We start from the raw sequence: 24,761 nt of genomic DNA, 5'->3' as shown, positions 1-24,761 counted from the left end.
GCGGGGGCGGTGCCGGAGGGGGTGGCGGTGCCCTGGCTGCGCAGCCGCGTATCAGCGCGCTGGCCTGGCTGGGCCTGCAGGCTCCGCGGCAGCCGGGCGGGAGCGCTGTGCGGGCGGAACGCGGTGCGCGGGCCGCGCGCTTCCGGGGGGCCGCGTTCTGGGTGACACCGCCCCTCCCGGTAACGGACACGGCCGGGCGAGGAGATGGCGGCGGCCTGGAGCGGCGGCTGCTGCTGCTGAGGGGCTGGAGCCGGGCGCGGAGCGGCCTGTGCGGGACCCGGAGCCATGGAGGGCGGCGGAGGCAGCGCGGGGAAGCCGAGCCTGCAGCTCGTGTACCAGGCGGTGCAGGCGCTTTACCATGACCCGGACCCGAGCGGCAAGGAGCGGGCGAGCTGCTGGCTGGGGGAGCTGCAGAGATCGGTGAGCGGGTCGGGCCGGGGGCGGGGAGCGGGCCGGGCCGGGGGGCGGGGGGTTGGGGAGCGGGGCCTCGGGATCCGGGCAGCGCGGCCTTGGGGGATCGGGCGGGGCCTGGGGAACTGCGCGGCCGAGGAGAGCGGGGGAGGCGGAGCCGGTGGCCGGGCCGTGGGGCTAGGAGAGCCCGGCGGGGGTGGGAGCCGGGCCGGGGCGCGGGGGGAGCCCGGCTGGGGGGGGGAGCCGGCGACCGGGCCGGGCGCGGGGGGAGGGAAGCCGGGCCGGGGCGCTGGGGGAGCCCGGCGGGGGGGGGGAGCCGGCGACCGGGCCGGGGCGCGGGGGGAGCCCGGCGGGGGGGGGGGGCCGGCGACCGGGCCGGGGCGCGGGGGGAGGGAAGCCGGGCCGGGGCGCGGGGGGAGCCCGGCGGGGGGAGGAGCCCGGCGGGGAAGGGAGATGGGGGGAGCCGGGCCGAGGGGGCTGCGGCGCTGGGGGAGCCCGGCGGGGCAGGGAGAGGGGGGAGCCGGGCCATGGGGCCCGGCAGCGGAGCCTGGCGGCCCTGGCTCGGGGTTCGGAGCGGCGAGTTCGGCCTTCGCGCTCCCCGAGCTCTAGCGCGGAGCCGGCTGGGGTTGGGGGCGGAGCTGGGCCGGGGCAGGCCCCGTGCGCCGGAGGCGGCCTGGCAGCAGGGCTAGGCCTGTAGCGCGGCCGGCTGGAGGCCTCGTGTTGCGGGGAGGCCGGGATCGCAGTCTCACCGCCGTCCCCGGGGTCTGGCTCCCGCAGCGGGGCGGTTCCTGGGACTGGGGTTCTGGGGTCCACCCCACGGGCAGCGGGCCGGGACTGAGTGTGTCTGCCCGGCGGGGACAGATCCGGGGCTCGGCCTCTCCCCTTCCAGAGAGAGGGAGGGGGCTCCGGGCCCCCTCAGTGGTGCGGGGGGGGCGAGCTGCCTCCCCGTGCGAGCCTGGGGCACTTGTTCTCCGGTAAGATTCCCGGTTATCGGCCTGGCAGGGCTCCGCGCTCGCCAGCCTGAAATCAGCGCAGTCTCGTGTTTCTCTGGTGCCTCCCAGCCCCCGGCATCCGGACGGGCTTGATGGAGCCACAGGGATCCCTGCAGCCAGCTGGGGTGGCGCTAGACCGCACACAACCCCGAGCTCCCGCCTGCTGCTGTGTGCCGTAGGGCCAGCCCTTCGGGCATGGCCTGGCAGCACACCCGGCCCGTGCGGGAAGTGCGCAGGTCTGGCGGCTGCAGCGGATGTGGTGGAGTCCAGGCTCCTTCTTCTTGTTACCTTCAGGAGTCCCGAATATCTGAAAGGAAAGAATCTCTCTGTTCCAGACAGAACTGTGCATGTTTTCTGCTCTTATCTGTGTTGTCTGAAGTGAGATCAGGGCTTTGGTGTTGATACTGTTTGTTCTGTAATAACGCAAGATTTTTGTGACACAGTGTACATTTTTAGTAACAGGAGTTTGGAACCTCATGTTAAAGTACTATACCGACATATAAGCATTTTTATTACACTATGTCATACCAGTTAGAATCTGACATTCAGGAGCAATTAACAAAAAGTTTTGCTAATATGCAAGTGGTGGTTAAAAGTAGATAAAATGTATAGTTGAAGACATACAGTAAAGCAAATTAATTTTTGCTGTGTATTCAGTCTAACAGTTCGGATTATCTTACAATTGTAAGAAATATTTGACATGGGTCACAGCATATTACTTTAGGACTCCACTCCAGTACTTTTCCAGTTCAGAATTTGGCCCTGTTAAGCTGCTGTAAATTGTGACAGTAGGGGAGACTTCACTTCCTCTGTTGATTGCTGTTATGGTTTTGTCTTAATAGTTTATTCGGTAGCAGAGATGTCGTCTTTTGTAATGGCTTTTTTTAATCTATTAACAGATCTGTTCTTTATAACAAATACAATTTTTTTTCTAGCTTAGAGAAAAACTTAATATATACACAATTATAAATTGGCCCATGGAAGTCCCTAAAAATATATTGATGAGACTTGCTACCAATACCTGTGGTTAAAGTCTTTAATTATCTCCTGTCTAGATCCAAACATCTGCTTTTATTGCATTTAGATGCATAACCTTTTATTAGTTCTGTTCAAACTCCATGCAATATTGTAATTTTTTCTCATATTTTCCTATTTTTAATATCTCTTGTTGTTTTAATTATAAGTATTATTGAAGGGAGTCCTCCCTCCCTCAGTGTTTGGAGAAAGTTCTCAAACTATCAGGTTTGGTGGTGAGTAGCGACCTTCTTCCAGCAACCCCTGAAAGCTCCACTAGGTTTCTAAATATTTTTTTTCCCCTTCTCCTCTTTAAAATTCCGACTTGGTGAGTGAATTTTTCTAGTCTTTTTTTCTTTCAGAAATGCTCTGTTGAAACAGAAAGGCCTGTTCTTCTTCCTCCTTGAGCATTCACAGGGAAGCATACTTCCTTAACAGGGGACAGGAAAGGCAGACTCCCCTTCTTTTGCACAATGTTTGCAATGCCTGAAAAGGAGGAAATGTGAATGACAAATTCTTGAGTTTGCATTTTTGCTGGGATTATAAACAGCCCTTCTTTTGTGTTGTGTGATAAGATGCGTCAATATGACACTGCTTATTTGAGTCCCTTCTCCCCTTCCAAGAAGTATTGGCCCAGGCTTGCTTTCTGGCAGCTTCTCGGAGCCCATCTCTGTATCTAACATGGCAGATCTAATGGCAATTACAGGCCGCATTTAAGGACCTTGTAAGTGACATGTTGGGCAACTCTCAACTAATCAATAAGTTTGGAGTACTGTTTCCTGGTTTCTGAATCTTCAAAGTGATTGATGCTAGACAGGGCCGGACAGTGTGTTACAAGGCATTAGTCAGAGGTCTAAATCTGTTAGCTAGAAGCCAATATAAAATGTTGCCAGTCTTGTTGTGGTTCAGGGATATTGTCTTGTACGCACCCAACGCTTTCTCCTGGTTGCAGGGGCTGGGATTGGGTTAGAACCATAAAAATACAGAGCTAAGAGGGACCACCAGAGGTGATCAGATGTAGCCCCTGGTGCTGAGGCAGGAACAAATCTGTGAGAGGTGTTTGGAGGTTTTTAAGAACAGGTTGACCAATGATGGTAAGTCCACAGTCTCCCTTGGAAGCCTTTTCTATTGCTTAACTAGCCTTATAGTTAGAAAGTTTCCCCTAATATCTAATAAATCTCTTGCTGCAGATTAAGCTGATGACATTTTGTCCTACCCTCAATGTTCTTTTGAGTTTTGCGTGATCTTACACAGAAAGGCTACCTCTAGTTCACCCGTCTGCAAAACGGGTACCTGATCCATCAGGTTAGACCAATCATAGGCAGTCAGGTGTGGTGCTGGCCACATTGTCCTTGTGTACTGTTGGCTATGAGACTGATGTGCCTTAAACGCATCAGCCTGATGAGCCATTGGTTTGGGGAAACTTTGACTTGACTCTTTATTACAGCATGTGACGTATTGGAAGACTTGTTACCAGGTTCCCCCTCAGTCATCTTTTTTTCAAGGCTAAACGTGCCCAGGTTTTTTTAACCTTTCCTCCTAGATCAGGTTTTCTAGGCCTTCCATCATTTTTGTTGCTTTCCTCTGGAGTCTTTCCCGTTTGTCCACATTTTTCCTAAAGTGTGGCACCCAGAGCTGGACACGCTACTCCAGCTGAGGCCTCACCAGTGCTGAATAGAGTGGGATAGTTACCTCCTGTGTCTTCTATAGAACACTTCTGTTAAAACACCCCAGAATATTAGCTTTTTTCTGAACAGCGCCACATTGTTGGTTTATATTCATTTTGTGATCCACTATGCCCTCCACCAGATCCTTATCAGCAGTGTTTCCACCTGGCCAGTTATTCCCCATTTTGTAGTTATGCATTTGATTTTTTCCTTACTAAGTGCTTATCTTTAATGAATTTCATCTTGTTGATTTCAGACCAATTCTCCCATTTCTCAAGGTCATTTTGAATTCTAATCCTGTTCTCCAAAGTGCTTGCAGCCCCTCCCAGCTTGGTGTCATCTGCGGATTTTATAAGCATACTCTCCACTCCATTATTGAAGTAATTAAAGAACATATTGAATAGTATCGGGCCTAGGACTGACCTCCTGAGTAGCCACACTAGATAAATCCTCACAGTTTGACAGCAAACGTTGATAACTACTCTTTGAGCACCGTCTTTCAACTGGTTTTGCATCTACCTTATAGTAATTTCATCTCACCCACATTTACCTAATTTGCTTATGATAATATCACATGGGTCTGCGTTAAAACTCTTATCACATCTGTCACTTTCCCATTTAGGCCCATTTTGTAATCTTTTAATAGCCCCATGTCTTTGCTGCGACTTGTTATAGTGAGATGATATTTTTAACTCAACGGACCAATATTCTCATTCAGTGGCAAAAAAGCTATATTCATAAAGAGTGAAGTTTCCTTGGTAGTATGTTGACCTGTTAGAGTGCTGAGTAAATCTCAAACTTCTGAAAATCAGGAAATGCACAGTTAAGGACGCCCATGCTGCTCTTTCCCTTGCCCACTCACATCAGAGGGTACAAAACATACATCTTTTTGTATCAAGCAGTGTAGAGTATTACATATTTATTGCACAGGTCTACAGAGGTTCAGGCTTCATACATCAGTGGTGGGGTGTTCATCATGGCCAGTGGTGTTGGCATCTTCCCTAGAACTACCCCCGCAAGCATAAAGTGGCTGCATAGAAATCCTGTCATGTTTTTTCTTTATTGATGCATGCACACTGTAATCTTCCAGATTGCACATCTATGCAAGCAGAGTAGTGAACATGGTCTTAAATACTGTTTACAGTTTGGGTTCTTTAAGACTTAGTGGGTGTCATGCACTACCTTGGGTTAAAACTGCCAGATTGAGACTATTTTGACCCACATCACAGCAATAGTTTGCTCTCTAGCTTGGTGCAAATTAAAATCTACCTAGAAACTTTTTGCAAAACAACAGTTCTCTCAGGGCTCATCGTATCTCTGGAACCCCTGGCTCAGTGACCTCAAATTTGGGTCACTAACCCTGCTGTGTGCTCCCATAAGGCATTACACATTTCAAGAAAAGCCATGCAAGTGTGCAGATTTTAGAGCACATTGTCCTTTAAACAGGCCATAGATAGTACATCGCTTGTGGGTGTGTACTTGGCTCTGTGTTTCGGAGATGCACATACTCCATAGGAGAGCTTGTGTCAATGAAGTGCAGTGCACCATGGGTAAATATCTCACTGAAATTTACCATCTTCCAGCAGGTGGCCTTTTGGGAAGTTTTGGCAATGCATGAAGGTTCCAAAATGAGCTGCACAGAGGTAATTGGGAGCACAGGTCAATTTCCCAGTTTGCGACTGTTTCCATCGCATAATATCTGTATCCCATAATTTTTGTACCTTTTTTCAAAATCCCATAAACCCGTGGCACACTTCTCACTCTCTGCCATCTGACAGAAGCATGGAGCCTGCACAGCTCGTTGTCATAAATGTAACAAGCACAGGACGCACAATCCTGTAGTATTTTCAGAGGCTCAAGAACAACTGAGTGGGTGGGGAAGATAACCGTTGTTTGGAGGACAGGTTGCCATGGGACACAGCAAGAAGCAAGTCTAGGTTGTTCGTGTCATTCATGGAGCAGCTGCAGATGGTGGAGCACCGCTTCTGGGCTTGAGAAACAAGCACTGACTAGTGGGATCACATCATAGTGCAGGTTTGGGCTGATGAGCAGTGACTGCAGGACGTTCGGATGCATATGGCCACATTCCGGGATCTGTGTGCCAAGCTTGGCCCAGCCCTCTAGGGTAGGGACACCAAAATGAGAACTGCCCTGACAGTGAGGAAGTGGGTGGCAATTGCACTGTGGAAACTTGCAGTGCCAGGCTGTTACCTGTCAGTCGGGAGTCAGGAGTTGGGAAATCCATCGTGGGGGTTGCTCTTATGCAAGTGTGGTGGGCCATTAATCGCCTCCTGCTATGCAGGACTGAGACTCTGGGCAGTGTGCAGGACATGATGGATGGATTTGCAGCAGTCGGCATCCTGAACTGCAGGAGGGGCGATAGCACACATGTCCCTCTGTTGTCACCAGACCACCTTACCACAGCATACATTAACAGAAAGGGCTACCTTTCTATGGTTTTGCAACCTGGTGGCTTACCAGGGGTGTTTCACTGGCATCAGTGTGGGCTGCTCAAGGAAGGCGTATAATATTCACATCCTTAAGAATACAGGATTTTTTCAGAAAGCTGCAAACAGGGGCTTCCTTTCCTGCCTGGCAGATTACCACTGGAAATGTTGAAAAGCCAATAGTGATTCTGGGGGACTCAGCATACCCCTTTCTTCCTTGACTCATTAAGCCATACTCTGGTCACCTTGACAGCACCAAGGAAGGATTCAACTACCAATTCAGCAGGTGCAGAATGACAGTTGAAAGTGTATTTGGGCATTTGAAGGGACGCTGGTGTTGTTTACTCACAGATTGGACCTTGCTGAGTAAAATATCCCAGTAGTTATAGCTGCCAGTTGTGTCCTGCATAATATCTGAGAAGCAAAGAGGGAAAAGCTTCCGCCGGCGGAGGGTGGAGGTAAAGTGGCTGTCTGCTGAATCTGAATAGCCAAATACAAAGGCTATAGAACTCAACTATCAGGCTCAGGGACGCTTCTCGGCTCTCTGTGAGCTAAGATCAAGTGTATACTCTCACAGGAGGATTCAAGGGAATGTCCCTGTGTCCATAGAAAGTGTTCCAAATGCCCCTTTCTCTCCCGCTGAACTCTCTAGCGGGGAATGAAAAGCGGATATCAGCTCTCCCTCTTGGTTGGACTACTACCTCTCGAGTAAATTATTGAGTCAGAAATGTGTCCTGCTCCTCTGGGGGCACTATCCTTGCAACTGAAAATGTACACTTACCCAGGATTCTTTTGCCTGCATCAGGCTTGCCCGTGCCCAACTGGCTGGACTGCAGTGGAGTCAAAAATAGAACCTGGCTCACTGCGCAGCTGGGATCCCCCTGTCACCCAAACTCCTCTTCTCATCCTCCACCACGTTAACGAAGACACTCTTAAGATGACGGGTGAGAGCTTCTTCTGTTGGCTTAGTTAATCCACCTCCATGAGAGGCTGTCTACATTGGCATGCAGGTTGGTAACTATGTTCAGGGGTGTGACTTATTCACACCCTTGAGCGATGTAGTTATACCGGAGTAATTCTGTAGTGTAGACCAGGCGTAAGTTGGCTTAATGGGGCAATTTGCAGTTACATCGATGGGAGACCAGTTGAGTGTAGACACATGCACACGTAGGTCTCTGTAAGCTGCCTTGCATTGATCTAGCTTTATAGTGTAGACTGGGCGACAGGAAGATAGGGATGATGGAGAGAGAGGCCTCCTTTACACATCCATCTGCAGCGCTGGAGGCTCTGAATGGTGCGAAATGGCCTATTCACCTCAATGTGCTGTTGAACACAACATCTCTGAGACTGACCTGCTCCATTAATCTCAGTGGATGTTCCCATCCCCCTCCTGAGTGCCTGTGATGTGCGTGAAGTATACCCGTTCTCAGCTCCTCATCCAAAGAGGCAGGACTACCTCAGATCCTGACTCACATGGGGGGCAGGGAGGGGCCTCAGACCCTCCCAAAAGTGTAGATCCTGGCACATACATGGGGGCAACAAGGGGACTCAGACTTCCAGAGAGGCAAGAATCCCTCAGATCTGAGCACAACATGGGATGGGAGACTGGGGCTGACAGGTGCCACTGCCCCTATTCTCCCCACCACTGACTTCCATGTCTCTCTTCCCAGTGTCCCACCCCTCCACTCTCTCTAGTCCCAGCACCTCCTTCACCTGAGCCCCCAACCCCTCTCCTCTCCCCTACCACCCCACTGCCCCCTAATATCACTCCCCTCTCAGCAAGCAGTCATGTCCAGTTTCCCCCGCATAAATACTGATTCCTTTCCCCTCTCAGTAAAATTGCCACCCATGACTCAGATCATAGCAGCATCCCACCAATCAGTCTGAAACTCCTTTTGTCTTGGGTGAGGGCTTATGATTGATTATCTTTAGTTTTGTTAATTGAAGAGTGAGATCATGCCCATCAGTCTGAGGTTCGATTCATCCAGTGATTAGCACCTTCAGTTTAACAGGACCAGGCAGAAGCAGGAAACTGTTTTGGGGGAGAGGGTCTGTAACTTGAGAACCCCCTTGGTCAAATGACCCCACATTTGGATCACTAATGCTACCCAGGCCCCCTACAAGGCATGCCAAATTTCAGAGCAATCCGGGTAACGGATTGGATTTTAGAGAATTTACAAGAGTTAATCTTTAAAATATAAAATGGCGGGAATGGAGATCCTGTAACCAATTGTCTGTATTGGCACTTGCATGGACAAAAATTTACATTTTCTTAAATACCATTCTCAGTTTGAGTCCCCCATAGATTTAGTGGGTGCCATGGGTAAAACTCAACTGACGGAGACTCTGGCTCCTGGGGGAGAATGGGGACCCACCTAGAAACTTTAAAAAATGGCTAATTTGCGAGGAGAGAATGGCCATGTCTACATCTAAAATTTTGCAGCGCTGGTTGTTACAGCTGTATTAGTACAGCTGTATAGGGCCAGCGCTGCAGAGTGGCCACACTTACAGCAACCAGCGCTGCAAGTGGTGTTAGATGTGGCCACACTGCAGCGCTGTTGGGCGGCTTCAAGGGGGGTTCCGGGACAAGAGAGCAAACCGGGAAAGGAAACCAGCTTCGCCGCGGTTTGCTCTCTCGGTCCCGGAGCCACCCAGCAAACCGCAGGGAAGGAGACCTGCTTGCTCGGGGTTCCGGGACCGAGAGAGCAAACCGGGAACGCCGCGGTTTGCTCTCTCGGTCCCGGAGCCACCCAGCAAACCGCAGGGAAGGAGACCTGCTTGCTCGGGGTTCCGGGACCGAGAGAGCAAACCGGGAACGCCGCGGTTTGCTCTCTCGGTCCCGGAGCCACCCAGCAAACCGCAGGGAAGGAGACTTGCTTGCTCGGGGTTCCGGGACCGAGAGAGCAAACCGCGGCGAAGCTGGTTTCCTTTCCCGGTTTGCTCTCTCGGTCCCGGAACCCCGAGCAAGCAGGTCTCCTTCCCTGCGGTTTGCTGGGTGGCTCCGGGACCGAGAGAGCAAACCGCGGCGTTCCCGGTTTGCTCTCTCGGTCCCGGAACCCCGAGCAAGCAGGTCTCCTTCCCTGCGGTTTGCTGGGTGGCTCCGGGACCGAGAGAGCAAACCGGGAAAGGAAACCAGCTTGATTACCAGAGGCTTCCTCCTTCCACGGAGGTCAAGAAAAGCGCTGGTAACTGTCTACATTGGATTACCAGCGCTGGATCACCAGCGCTGGATCCTCTACACCCGAGACAAAACGGGAGTACGGCCAGCGCTGCAAACAGGGAGTTGCAGCGCTGGTGGTGCCCTGCAGATGTGTACACCTTCAAAGTTGCAGCGCTGTAACTCCCTCACCAGCGCTGCAACTTTCTGATGTAGACAAGCCCAATGTAATCTCTGCAACCCCTAGCTCAAATAACTTCAAAACTGGGTCATTACATCTACCCTGCACCTTTCTGATACGCATCAGATTTCAAAGGGCTCCAACTAAGCATGTTGATTGCAGAGTACTTGGAAAGGTGGACTTTTACACAGAGGTCATGACACAACCTTACCTATAGTGGTACTGCTGCATTTACTTTGGTTTGTAGTTGGTTCTTCTCTCCTGTGTGGTCTATCCTCCCCCAAAGTCCTTGGCTGCTGCTCAGAGTTTCCAAGGAATAGCAGTGCAACTGAGTTTCTGGTAAGTTTTTTACAGAATTCCAGTCAGTTTTTACCACTTATGACCTAGGCAGCAATTATAGAATTGACCAGACTAATAAATCTTGCTGCTCCAAATTTTCCATGGGCTAGTATGTTCTTAAGCTTTTGTGGCAGAGAACAAATATTTTCCTTGTTAACTTCCTGGGAAGTAGTGGGGCGAAGCTGAGTTCCTAGTTATCTCAGAGACATTCCAAACTATGACTATTTCCACAGGTTCTGATATGTGGAAAATTCAGGTAAAAGGATTAATCAAATTTGTGGCATTTGGGGTAACTGGTGGCTCCAGCTGAAGATCAAATGGGCTACTTTCCAAGAGTCTGAGGACTTGCATTTAATCACCATAAAATTGAGTGCAGCCTCTCACCGGTATTATAATTGCAGCCTATGGAGACAACAGGTCCCACTATACACAGTGCTTCTACTTGGATCCAAATGTAGTGTTGTATATGTGTCATCTTTGCAGGCTGCACCTCCTCACTGGTGAGAGGATGGCAGCACCCAATGTGCTTAACAGTGAGGGTAATTAACAGGGTGGATTTGATTTAAATCACTAGTCAGGAAGACTTGATTTAATCAAGGTTTTCTACATAAAAGTTCATTCTTGTTGGTTGTTATAACCTTAATACATATTCTTCGCAACTCAGAGACATGTAGATTTCGTTTGTAGAAGGTACACCCTATACATTTTTAAACAGTGTTTTATTTTGAAAACTTTTCAGGTTAGTTTTATAGTTATATCAGAAAATGAAGGATTGGTTATTTCATATACCAAATGTAATTGAAGCAGATATTTATGAAGTCATTGGGAGGTGAACTATCTCCAATTTAACAGGTTAATCATTTATATTTGGAGGATTTTCTTGCCATGCTGTATTAGGAAGAGAACATCACCAGACTGACACTTAAATTTTTATTTAACTAAAAAAGCTTAAGTATTCTGGATTTTTTTCTTCAACAGCAAACATATAATATTTTAACAAAACAGGCATATGTCCCTCGCTTCTCGCATTTATCTCTAGACCTATTCTGCCCTCAACAATCTTCTTTTCATTGAAATTTTTGAAACTTTGCACTTTTAGAGAGAAATAAGGGATTGACTCTGTGTACACAAATTTGCAGAGGGACAATAGGGTTGAGGTCTGTTATTTCTCACCTCTATATATTATTTATTAAAAAACATTTGTTAACAAGTTACCTCTGGAGAGACAAATCCAGTTTTTGAGAACCGCAAAATTAAGCATCTCTGAGCACTGAGTCCCATTGGGTAGATAGAAAGATTAACCTAAATAATCTATACAGAAGCCCCTGAAACCTCATAAGATTGTATCCCTAATCCACGAACTATTGGAACTCATTTACAAAACTTTTCTTAAACATTTCATGAATATATTGTCTCATACTATAGAATGAGAATTTATAATCTCTATTCCATTATTAGATATCTTTGAACTATAATTTATCTTAATTCAAACTATCTTTAGATAGGTTTTTTTCTCAAAAAAGGATTTTATCAAAAAACTCAGATTTTTTTAAAATCATTGATTTTTATCCACCCTGGTAATTAACCATTGTAATCACTTACCAGGGGCTCTGATGGCTTCTTTGTCTGTGAGAATTTTAAAATCAAGATTGGATGTTCTCCTAAAAGGTCTGTTCTAGAAATGAACGTCTAGGGATGTTCAAACAGATGTAAAAAATCAGCCAGAGAAGTGTTTAGGTTTGCTAAACTTGTAAGTACAAAATCAAATGCTTTTGTCGTGTGAGCTGTATTAAACTACTACATCTCTGCCCTAGAGGGCTGCGAACAATCTGTGGGCACAGGCTGGCATGTTATGGTACAGTATAAACAGAACAAGCACGGTGCGTGTGGTGATCATTACTGGTGGATTTTTGACCTGTGGTGAATAAGGCTCATTCAGGCATTGGGGCAAAATGGGAAACTGTACAAAACCAGAGTGGGCATGCGTGACTAAAAACAGTTGAGAGAAGCCCATGGAGAGCTGCCTTCTATCAAGATGACTTACTGAATTTTGGGACGGGAAGTCCCTGAGGGCTGCACCACTGGACTAAAGATAAAGAGATCGGCCGGCTGACTGCTTTGTAGGACTCTGTAGACCATACATTTGCCCTCGAATTTACAGAATCTCTCATCGAGAAGTGCAGGCAGGGCTGTCAAATCTCCTACTCAAGGCTTCTCCTTTCAGAGTGGAGGTTTATCATCTGGTCCCATCCCTGTTGTAAATTTGTGATTTGGGCTCCAGCCTTAATCCGATTGGTTATGGTTCATATGTGCGTTTATCTGGGTTTATCAGGTTGCCTGGTGTAATAAATTAGTGGACCACAGTTTTCCTTTTTAGCTTTGTTTTCCTTAATTTAGCAATCTGTAACTACTCCCTCTCACTACTTCCCCTCCCACCACCTAAGTTACTGTCCATAGTGACTGAACAAGCAATTTCTCTATAAAACTACTACTCAGACAGTGGGGCAGATAGGATTTCTAGCAAGACGTTCGACCTACTTCAAAGGATCCCTTTTCCATTTATAGAGAAATAACTCTCCCATCTCATCTCATGAGAGGTCTTGTTTCTTTGATTTCAGAAATCTTTTTTTCTAGCTTTGGACTGTGCTCTCTATTTCACATGTTGTAGTGCAAATGTTTTCCTTAAGAACCTAGCCCGTCTCCAGGTTAACAGCACTGCCGACTCTGTCGCTTTTTATTAGTGCTCTCCAGGCTTGATGCTTTCAGAGAGATATCACACACACACAGCTCCAGTGGAAAGATTTTGTAGGAGGCAGCTAAGCTGTTCCTCAAAAAGATACGGTCTTGGTCCGGTGAATGGATTGGGGTGGAATTAGTTTCCATTCAGAACATAGCGTGTCATTAGTCTAAACCAGAGGTTCTCAACCTTTTGTGTTCTGCCCCTCTTCTCTCCCCCAACATGCAATAAAAATTCCACAGCCCGCTTGTGCCACAACTGCTTTTCTGTATACAAAAGCCAGGGCTGGCTTTAGGGGGTAGCAAGCAGGGCAGTTGCCTTCGGCCCCATGCCACTGGGGCCACCATAAAGCTACATTGCTCAGGCTTCGGCTTCAGGCCCGGGTGGCAGGGCTCCAGGCTTCAGCCCCAGGTGGTGGGACTTCTGCTTTCTGCCCTGGATTCCAGTAAGTCTAATTCTGGCTTTGCTTGGCGGACCCCCTCAAATCTGCTCATGACCATCTGGGGGCCCCGGACCCTTGGTTGAGAACCACTCGTCTTAACCGTTCTTTACAGGACTCCTCTCAGCTACCAGTCTGAGAGAGGTGAACTTTGTATCGGGGTGGATTTGATTTAAATCATGATTTAATTGATTTAAATCTCTAGTCAGGAAGACTTGATTTAATCATGGATCTCTACGTAAAAGTTCGTCCTGTTGGTTGTTATAATCTTAATGCATATTCTTCACAACTCAGAGATAAATGTAGGTTTCATTTTTAGAAGGTACACATTATACATTATTAACAGTGATTTATTTTGAAAACTTTTCAGGTGAATTTTACAGCTGTGTCAGAAAATAAATGATTGTTTGGTTATTTCATTTACCAAATGTAATTGAAGCAGATATTTATGAAGTTATTGGGAGGTGAACTATCTCCAGTTTAACAGGTTAATCATTAATATTTGGAGGATTTTCTTGCCATGCTATATTAGGTGGAGAACATCACCAGACGTACATTTAAATTGTTTTATTTAACTAAAATAACAATGTTAAGTATTCTGGATTTTTTTCTTCAACAGCAAACGCAACAGAACAAGCATGTGAATTCTTGAATTTAGTTAAACGTTCAAGTTCTTTAAAATCAGGTTTGTTTTAATTAAAATTGTTTTACTAAAATAGTTAAATGAAATATTTTAAAAAAAAAAACCACACAAAAAATTAAATCGGCTATGTCAGCCAGATCAATATGGGAAACTTAAAATATTGGCTTCTGCAGCTAACTCAGTTGTCTTCACCTTTTATTTTTCTGTTTGTTCATAATCTGGAAAAGAAAACCAAACTTTCCTGCTTTTTCAGGTCCCAAATGATTTCTCAATTAGTCCAAAGGAAGAAAATAGCCGCTCAGCCCACTGTTGGTCTGGGGTCCCGGCCGCAGGCCTCACTCAGCCTGCTGCCAAACCTAGATGAACAGAACCCCAGACCAGCAGTGGGAAGAGTGGGCTGGCGGCATAAGATCAACATTTTTAATTTAATTTTAAATGAAGCTTCTTAAACATTGTGAAAAACTTTGTTTATTTTACAATACAACACTAGTTTAGTTATATAATATACAGACTTATAGAGACCTTCTAAAAAACATTAAAATGTGTTACCGGCACGTGAAACCTTAAATTAAAGTGAATAAATGAAGACTCAGCACAGCAATTCTGAAAGGTTGCCGACCCCTTATCTATGCAGAGGCCCCTGGAACCCCATAAACTTGTATCCCTAATCCATGAACTATTAGAACTCATTTACAAAACTTTTCTTAAACATTAAATGAATATATTATCTCATATTATAAAATTAGAATTTATAATCCCTATTCCATGATATGTCTTTCAGCTATAATGTATCTTAATTCAAACTATCTTTAGATAGGTTTTTTCTTCAAAAAGCTTTTTATCAAAAAAATCTGATTTCAATTTAAAAAATCATTGATTTTTATCCATCCTGCTTTGTAGTTAGATATATCTACTTTGTCCAGGCCACAGAGGGAATCTCACTGCTTTAGTCTTCATTTCCTCTGTGTTAAAAGGGAAATAATAATGTCCCCCTCAAAGAGGCGGGGTGGTGTTGAAAGATAATCCCCTATTAACAATAGTAGTATGACCTCCTACATCTGCCAATTTGTGGTTTGAGAACTAACACGTTGCACTCTTCAGCATCTCCATCCAGACTTCCCAAGTGCTTGATAGATGTGAATGAATTAAATCCTGTAATAGCCCTGTGAAGTCAAGTGCTATTGCCACGTAACTGAGATGCTGAGACCCAGGCAAAATGACTCGCCGAAAGTGACAGGAGGTCAGTGGTGAGGCTGGACTAGATCTCATATCTGATTTAATGGGCCTCCTCAGAGAAAGGAGATGTAGGTTTTAACTAGCCCTGGACAGTCTGGGGTGGGGGATGTTTGTGTTTAATAAGCAGTACTAATCCCTGGCATAATTATTGGTGGTTTACATGCACTCAGCTCTTATCAGGCTGTGTTGTAAAAGAGGGTTTAGTTGATTTCAGTGGTGTTGGCAGTTTCAGAGCTGTGTGTAGCAGTGAGTCATATAGCGGCAAAACACTTAAAAATGGATGGTTCATCTCACATGGGTTGTGGAGTGTAATAGGAGGTTTAAGAACACGCTTGTGGAAAGCTTGCTGAGCTGTGGCTGCAGAACATTCACCACAGTGAGCATCCTTTTGAAAATACCAGTATAAAGGTCTCTCTTAGGCCTCTTCTGTACAATATGCCTAGAATTAGGTGGTTAGAAGGCAAATGTTCCTCCACCATATCCAGACAAACTGCACCTTTTGCAGCTCTTCCAGAAGTTCCATTAGGAGTTCACCTGCCTTTCATCGAGTTGCAGTGATGATCTTCCTGAAGCCCGAACCTTGTTTTTCCATGCGTGAGCCATTCTTTTCTGGTGACAGATCTGAGGAACCGCTCCAGATTGAGGTGTCAATAGAAGTTTTGGAACACATTGATAAATTAAACAGTAATAAGTCACCAGGACAAGCTGGTCTTCACCCAAGAGTTTTGAAGGAACTCAGATGTGAAATTGCAGAACTAGTAACTGGTATGTAACCTATCGCTTAATAAAGCCTCTGTACCAGATGACTGATGGATAGCTAATGTGATGCCAATTTTTTTTAAAAAGTTCTGGAGGCGATCCTGGCAATTATGGGCTAGTAAGCCTAATTTCAGCACCAAGCGAACTAGTTGAAACTATAGTAAAGAACAGAATTATCAGTCACATATGAACAGGGCATGTTGTGGAAGAGTCAACATGGCATTTGTAAATCATGTCTCAACAATCTGCTAGAATTCATTGAGCATGTCAACAGATGTGGACGAGAATAATCCAATGGATATAGTGTACTTGAAATTTCAGAAAGCCGTTGACAAGGTCTCTCACCAAAGGCACTTGGGTGTTTTTTCACGCCCTGAGCGAGAAAGTTGCAGCGCTGTAAAGTGGTAGTGTAGACACAGCCGTGGCTGTAACCACTCAAGAAAGAGATCTTGCAGTCATTGTGGATAGTTCTCTGAAAACATCTACTGGATGTACAGCAGTGGTCAAGAAAGCTGACAATGTTAGGAGCCATTAGGAAAAGGTTAGATAATACAGAAAATATTGTAATGCCAGTATATACATCCATGATATGCCCATATCTTGAATACATGTACTGTTCTGGTCACCACAAGTCAAAAAGATACATTAGAATTAGGGCTGTCAAGTGGTTAAAAAAATTAATCCCGATTAAATGCACAATTAAAAATTAATAGAATACCATTTATTTAAATATTTTTGGATGTTTTCCACATTTTCAAATATATTAATTTCAATTACAGAATACAAAGTGTACAGTGCTCACTTTATATTTTTGATTACAAGTATTTGCACTGTAAAATAATAAAAGAAATAAGTATTTTTCAGTTCAGCTACTATAGTGCAGTCTCTTTATCATTAAAGTTGAATTTACAAATGTAGAATTCGGTACAAAAAAAACTGCATTAAAAAATAAAACAATGTAAAATTTTAGAGCCTGCAAGTCCACTCAGCCCTACTTCTTATTCAGCCAATCGCTAAGACTAACAAGTTTGTTTACATTTGCAGGAGTTAATGCCTGTGTCTTGTTTACAATGTCACCTGAAAGTGAGAACAGGTGTTCACATGGCACTGTTGTAGCTGCCGTTGCAAGATATTTATGTGCCAGATGTGCTGAAGATTCATATGTCTCTTGTTTATCTTGGTGATTGGCTTAGGATTGGGTGGACTTGTAGGCTCTGAAGTTTTACATTGCTTTATTTTTGACTGCAGATATGTAACAAAAATAATTACATTTCTAAATTGCACTTTCACAACAGAGATTGCACTACGGTACCTGTATGAGGTGAATTGAGAAATACTATTTTTATCATTTTTACAGTGCAAATATTTGTAATCAACAATATACACTTTGATTTCAATTACAACACAATACGGTATATATGAAAATGTAGAAAAACATCCAAAATATTTAATAAATTTCAATTGTTCTATTGTTTAACAGTGCAATTAAAACTGCAATTAATTGCAAATAATTTTATCGCAAATCATTTTTTTGATTTAATCACGAGTTAACTGCAATTCATCGACACCCCTAATTAGAATTGGAAAGAGTACAGAAAGGGCAGCACAATTAATTAGGCATCTGGAACAGCTTCCATGTGAGGAGAGACTAAAAAGATTGGGACTGTTTAGCTTATGGGGATTTTTAAGAGCAGGTTGGACAAACCCCTGTCAGGGATGATCTAGATAATACTTAATGCTGCCTTGAGTGCAGGGGACTGGACTAGATGACCTCTCGAGGTCCCTCCCAGTTCTATGAAAGAGATGATATGGGGGGAGGGTGATAGAAGTCTATAAAATCATTAATGGTGTGGAGAGAGTGAGTAGGAAAGTGTTATTTACCCCTTCACATAACATAACAAGGGATCGCCCAATGAAATTAATAGGCAGCAGGTTTAAAACAAAAGGAAATACTTCATCACACAACACACAGTCAACTTGTGGAACTCATTGCCTTGGGATGTTGTAAGGCCAAAAGTACAACTGGGTTCAGAAAAAGATTAGATAAATTCATGGAGGATAGTAATTGATGGACCTGTAAGCCAAGATGGTCAGGGATCCAAGCCCATGCTCTGTGTCCCTAAATTTCTGACTGCCAGAAGCTGCAACTGGATGACAGGGGATCACTTGAGAAATTGCCCTGTTCTGTTCATTACCTCTGAAGCACCTGGCCCCGGCCACTCCTCAGAAGACCGGATTTTGGGCTGGATGGACTGTTGGTCTGACCCGGTCTGACCGTTCTTATGTTCTCAATCTTCCCTCTGAATTTAATTTCGTGATATAAACTCTTAGCCCGGGCAGCAAACACCACTGAGATGCAAGCGCTTTACCTCTGAGTTCATAGTAAGGAGCAGCATCTCTTTACTGGCCCTTTTTTATTAATACCATCAAGCAGTTCTATGGGACTCTCCATCCACAGAGCTCAACGTACTTGATACTGAGACATAGAGAAGTTGTCTTGCCTACGGTTGCGCAATGAGTGAACGGCAGAGGAAGGAATAGAATCCTGACTCCTAGGTGTACATCATTATGCATTGGGTAATTATGACTTTGTGGGAGGAACTCACTGAAGGAGAGAAAAAACAGAAAATCCTTTACAGTTTCCCCTGCCTACCTCACTCCCTTTCTTGTCACGATTTGAGAACTTACCCTAAGTAATAGCAGTAGAGGGTTATGTCGACACTGGGGAAAAGCGAATCTCAGAGCTCAAGTCAACTGACTCGGGGTTGTGCTACAGGGCTAAACGTAGCAGTATAAATGTTCCATTTTTGGCCCCACAGTGTGAGCTCGAGTCTGTTGACCCAGGCTATGAGACTCACCGATGTGGGGTTTGGTTGGTTGCTTTTTTTTGCTGTATAGGGCATCAGCTTGTGTTGAAGCTGCCACATAGTTTATGAACCTGGAATAAGAGGCTTGTTTCATGTCGGATGGACTGTGTAAAACAACAAATCCAACCCCCCGGGTGTAATCTGATTTGTTCTGTTGCTTCAGTAATAAAAATAACTGGCTCTTAGCCATGAGCCACTTCAACTTTTTGTTGACCATCAGCCAACAAACCCTGTGAGCAACTTTTAGAGTGTCAGCAACATCCTGTATATACTCAAAGCAGCGCTTACACTGATGAAATGCTTGCCTTCGGGGGGGGGGGGGTTTAAAATAATTCCGGGTTATGATAATTTGCAGAGAATAATTTGAGTTTTTTAAATCTTTTTTTCTGTTCACAAATTGTCTTTGAGCAAATTAAAGGTTTCTTGGTATTCATTATTCTAAACAATCCTGAATAACTTTTATAGTTCCTGGTTAGATTATGCACGAGTGGTTTATGAATATTAGATATTTGACTTGTGTTGGTTGGTTCCAATGAGCACATAGGTCATGTGATATGGCCCTACTGGTTGAGTGCAACTGCGAAGCCAGGATGGGTGCTTGTTTGTGAATTCAAGATTGGCTTATGTTCTGCTGTCTACTGAGAGATGTGATCAGACTTATTTACTAGAATCATCATGGGAAGCAAATTTGTTTAATATTTTAATCTGTTTGTTTATTTTGGCAGTTTCCCAGGGAAAAACTCATTTAGGACAGGGCACTGGTAAATACTGGCTTAAACCCGGTTTAAATCAGGAAGCTGGGGAAAATAATTGCATCAGTGTCCAGCAAGCGTAAGACAAATATTTTCAAGCTTTGGATACATCCATTCAAAACTGAAGAATAGGTCCAATCAATCCTTTACATGAGAGAGTCTGTCTTCTGCTTCAAAATGCTGTATGGCCAGATGGATCTGGACTGCTGTCTGCGACTCTGGGTGCTTCTGATTGCTTAATGCTGTCAAGCTTACAACGCTGCACTATTTGTCATTTTCCAATGATCAAATGTTTTTGCTTTTCAAAATTTGTTTATATGAGTAATGACTTGTATAACTTTCTTGAGAAGATACTGAACGAAACTGTATAGAGACATTCTCATGTTTAATATTATAATTACATACTAGTATTACACTCGCTGCAGTTATACTTCCTGTTCGTACAACCTTAAATCAATCAATGATTTGAACAGGTAATTAAAATTAAGTGTAATGTGTGCATTAATGAAACAGTTTTTAAAATAGAAAATTCCTTAAACTGGGGCTAACTAGTTTTTCCCAGGGTGGTAAAAACCACCTCCGGTAAATACTATGCCATCCCCATTTTGCCTGGTTCTGTGTCTAGTGAAAATAGTCGTGTGTTTCTCCCCCTACCCCCTTTGGTATTTTAGTCAGCATTGTGCTTCTCTGCTTATTTATGTGAGCAGTTCAGATTTGTCCATCTTCTTCCTTCAGAAGTCACTCTGGTTTGCTTTTTCTTTTAAACTACCACTTATTCCAGAAATGTAATGCAAGTGGAAATTAGCTAAGGAGTGTCTTATAAGAAGTTTGCTTTCCACAACCCTCACGACTTCCTGTGCACAGCCTTGATTTGCTCACCTGTAGGTAGTATTCCAACGTCTTTAAACCACAGAATGCAGAAGCCACTGGGCCAACAGACTTTTCACATATTTTGAGTTAAATAAAAGATTATATCTCCTGGAGGTTTTGAGTTTATTTTTCTCTCTATAATGCAGATGTTATGTGTACTCAATCATTGCTCATTTGATAAATGTGTTTCAGAATAGGAGCTCCACCTTGGAGAAGTCTCTGTTTTACTGCTACTTGGCTAGCTTCCAATCTGCGTAAACAGTTCATAAAACTAGTGTGCAATATATACCAGCAGCAGAGAACGGTGTTTCCAGGTATCCGATGTTCAGAAGATAGTGTGGATTGATTTGTGATTAATGCTGGCTTACTAACACTTTTTTAAAAAGGGTGAAATTAGACACAGGTTATAGCCGTATAGTTTTATTTACTTTATTCTTTCGAGGCTAACTGCAGTGTAGACTCCCTCCTCCACGTTTTCCTCCCAATCAACTAAAAAGATAATGATATATGAAATTTAGCACAGATTTAGGCTTTGTGAAAACAAGCACAAAACTGATGCCATTGGAAATGATTCCATAACTGTTTCTCAAAATACCAGCAGAAAGCTTTTTGAAAGGGGGGGGGGATTCCCCTGTATATTCTTGCAACCCAAAGGCTAGGAAACCTATGAAATATACTGGAAATGGACTGTCAAAACAAGTGAAACTGGCAGTTTCTTTTCAATATCTAAACAGAGCGAAAGGGAGAAAGTAAACCGTATAAAGTTTGGGAAATAAGTATTGAAAATGCTTCTATTTTAATATGCTGCTAGTGGAAGTAAATATAGGGGTTGTAACCTGAGTACTCCTTAAAGGTTTTAATCGGAGAGGGAGGCTTTCGTGTTTTCAGTCTGAGTTCAGTGCAGATTGGAGCCAATGTGCCAGTCTCTCTTCCTGCGTGTGGGAGGCTTTGTCCAGTAGAAAACAAGGCTGCGCTTCTGTTCCTTACCAGCCAATCAGTGGGTTCCTCAAAGATGTGAATGTAGAAATAGATGCGTGGGAGTTGTTCGTGGCATTTTAGAAATGAAACACTCGCATTTGTGGCATAGTGTTGATATCTCTTTCTCGCTTATCTTTGTGCCAATGCAGTTACAAGCATGTTGGGGTTCTTAAAGGGTTGTGTATCTCTGATGTTTTGGGGGGGTTGTGTTTTGTTTTGGGTTTTGGGTTTTTTTGGACAGAAGAGGGAAATACGGTTCTTTAGTTCATTGTGTCTTGTGTGTAGGTGGCTTTGAGGAGTCACAAGAATTTTTCCTCTTTTTTTATCATTGGAAGATTGATCGAGACCTTGTTGGAAGATTGAATCTGTTTAGGCACTTACATTATATCAAACATCTAAGTGCTTCCCAGGTATTTAAAAATAGACCTCACAGTACCTCCCTCTCTCTCTCTCTCTCTCTCTTCCTCCCTCCCCAACCTGTCGGACAAATAACCTGATCAGTTTATAGGCTGTTATGTGGAGGCAGGAGTGAGCATGCTGTGTTTTTATAACACACAGAGGGAAAGCTGAGTTGACCCGAGTTCTGAAAGCAGTGAGGTCTCTGTTTTATCTCTCTCAGGGGAGTGAGTGCCAATTCCTGTGGCGAGTCAACTCATGTGGCTCCCTTCTAATAGACCCCTTTGTTCTGGTGGATTGAAGCTCTCGTGGGAGGCCATGAATATGCAGGGAGAGGCCATCTCTGGCAGTTAGGGCTGATCTCCTAGATATGGGGTGGCCAACCTGAGAAGGAGCCAGAATTTGCCACCGTATGTTGCCAAAGAGCCACGGTAATATATCACCAGCCCCCCAGCACCTCCCACCCGCTGGCAGCCCTGCCAGTCAGCGTTGCCTGCCTGCCGCAGTCAGCTGTTTCACATGTGCAGGAGGCTCTGTGGGGGAGGGGGAGCAGCGAGGGCATGGCAGGCGTGGGGGAAGGGGTAGAGTGGGGGCAGGGCCTGGGGCAGAGCAGGGGGTTGAGCAGTGATGCACCTCCTTCCCCCCCCACTTCCAGCCCCCCTCTCACTGGTAAGTTGGTGTCTGTAGCTCCAGCCCCAGAGTCGGCACCTATGCACGGGGCCACATATTAACCTCTGAAGAGCTGCAGGTTGGCCATCCTTGTCCTAGATGGCTTTGAATATCAGGCCTTGAACTGGATGTGTATGCAGCCGGGAGCCAGTGCAGAGTGTGATGCACCAGGGTGGTGGGTGGTATGCCAACCTGTGTGTCTAAGCAGACAAATTATTGCCAACAAGTTGGCACTTGTGTGGGTGGATGTGGCTTCATTCCTAGATATTGGTTGGAATAATACTGCCTGGAGATCATGAATGTGAATCATTATAGCCAGACCAGTGCGTGATTAGATGTTTAGAGAGAGAGGATGGCACTTTTTTGCCACCTTGGCTATTTAGACCTCGATGTGGTGGGTGGCAGAAGGGGTTAGTGATCTCCTGTAGTGTTTGCAATCTGATATTGCATTGTCCTGCTAACTATTTCCAAACTAGAAAGTGAAACTACACAGCAGACTACTAGTAACCAATTGAAAAGTAAATTAGATTTCACTTTTATTGTTAGAAGGTGTTAAGGTTGCAGGTAGTCTTTTTAACTTTATGTATTTTAATCTGGCAATTCATTAAAAATGAAAGAGGGTATTGCCTCTTTGCAAGCAATATTACATCTTTGTATGAATATGGTCTCTCGGTTCTCCGGTCCCCTTATTTACCTTTGTGTCTTCTTGTTACAGCCACGTAAATCTCATATTTCACATTGTTGCTAAATGTCACGGTTCAAATGGGTTTGTTTTTTAATCTGTCTTTGGAAGCTGGTTCTTTGAGACAAAGCCCGTTGGGAGTGGATCTTTAGAACCTACTGGTGAGGTGTCTGAAGCGTAAAGGCTGCACATACTTCCTTAGTTCTCAACTCTTACTATGTCTGTTGTAAAATACTGACCCAGCTATGATGGAGGTACATGCAGGAACCAAACAAATATCTTTTACACAAGCAAGATTATGTATAACTCTTAAGATTTATTGAAGAAACCAGACTTGTAGCCTGACCTGTCTTAATCTTGATAGGTGCAAATTTAACCAATTATTTGAGCTTTGCATGTAAGACTAAAGAACTTTATCTTAACCCTTTTCCTCTCTGTTTTGATAAGACTGTTTTAGACTCTTACATTATGAAGCCACCTTATTTGTTTAATATACTTCCTTTCATTTAAAATAATTCCAAAGGGTGTTCTAAACAGTTCAAACACAATGCTGGGCTTCGTTTCCAGCCTGAGGTAGAACAAGAAAAATCTCTCTCTGATGATGAAGACTGCCTCTGAGTTGGGATACGACAGATGTTAAACAACAATTTTATAGATTAGTTTGGGCCAGGGAATGTTACCTGTTTGAAACTCAATGGGAATTTATGGAGTCAGAATGTAACTCCCCACATTATTTGGTTAGGATACCTGGGTTATCATGGTCATGATAGTGGGAGAACCCAGCACTTCTCATCTAATCCTACGTACTGGCCCGTTCGTTCCTACAACTGGACCCGTCTTTGGGAATCTAGTCAGGAGCAGAGCGAACGTGTAGGTGAGAGGGAATGCTGAGTCTTTATCACCGCTTCAAAGCAGGTTGCATCTGTAACTTGCTACATGGTCCCTCCTAGGGGTGTGTCTTCATCCTTCTGGAAACCCATGCCAGAGAGCATCCACCATCTGAAGACAGGCACTGGGACCACTTAGGAGAATCCTGCTTCCACTTAGTAATGACTCCATTGCAGTGATATGCCACCCTCTGTCCCCACCCCGACTAGAACCTACAGGAAGCTCCCAGTTCCTGTGACCTCAGAGATGGAGTGGTTAAAGTTGGAACCCAAACATCCACTGCACTTTAGTGATTTCCACCATCTCCCCTGGAACTACTTCGGCTGCCACGTGCCAGGGAACATTGTCAACTCACATCTTTTCAGACTGACTAAATTTTAAAAATTCCAGTTCCTGAAACAGCATTCTCTGTGCCCTAAGTTATTTTTTTTAAAAAATCCATTACATATTACTCCAAAGAAAACATCTGAGGGCCGAACCCCCCCCGCAGCGCTGCCCCCCCTCGAAACACATCACCCGCCCTGGTGCCACCTGGACCCGTGGAAACAACCCCCTCCCCCAAGTATAAAACCTCACCACCACTGCCCACCTGCCCGCTCAGCTTGTCATTCCCCCTTGAACTAAGGGGAGGGGAAAT

General features: G+C 44.9%; 1 protein-coding gene across 2 annotated transcripts in view; it reads left to right on the top strand.

The window, feature by feature from the left end:
- The first annotated feature begins 195 nt into the window (after positions 1-195).
- Positions 196-24,761, top strand: part of TNPO3 (transportin 3) — an 86,332-nt gene continuing 61,766 nt past the window's right edge. The window contains exons 1-2 of one of the 2 annotated variants that reach the window (XM_030532847.1): positions 196-420; positions 5,671-5,727. In XM_030532847.1, the coding sequence (XP_030388707.1) occupies positions 286-420; positions 5,671-5,727 (192 nt within the window). In that variant the 5' untranslated portion in view covers positions 196-285. The remainder of the gene's footprint in view (positions 421-5,670; positions 5,728-24,761) is intronic. The other variant, XM_030532935.1, reaches the window with a different exon arrangement.

The sequence above is a fragment of the Gopherus evgoodei genome, chromosome 1 (genome assembly GCF_007399415.2).
Source record: "Gopherus evgoodei ecotype Sinaloan lineage chromosome 1, rGopEvg1_v1.p, whole genome shotgun sequence".
In the NCBI taxonomy this organism is placed as follows: Eukaryota; Metazoa; Chordata; order Testudines; family Testudinidae; genus Gopherus; species Gopherus evgoodei.
The sequence above is the reverse complement of the archived record's forward strand: the minus strand, read 5'-3'. Positions and strand labels throughout refer to the sequence as shown.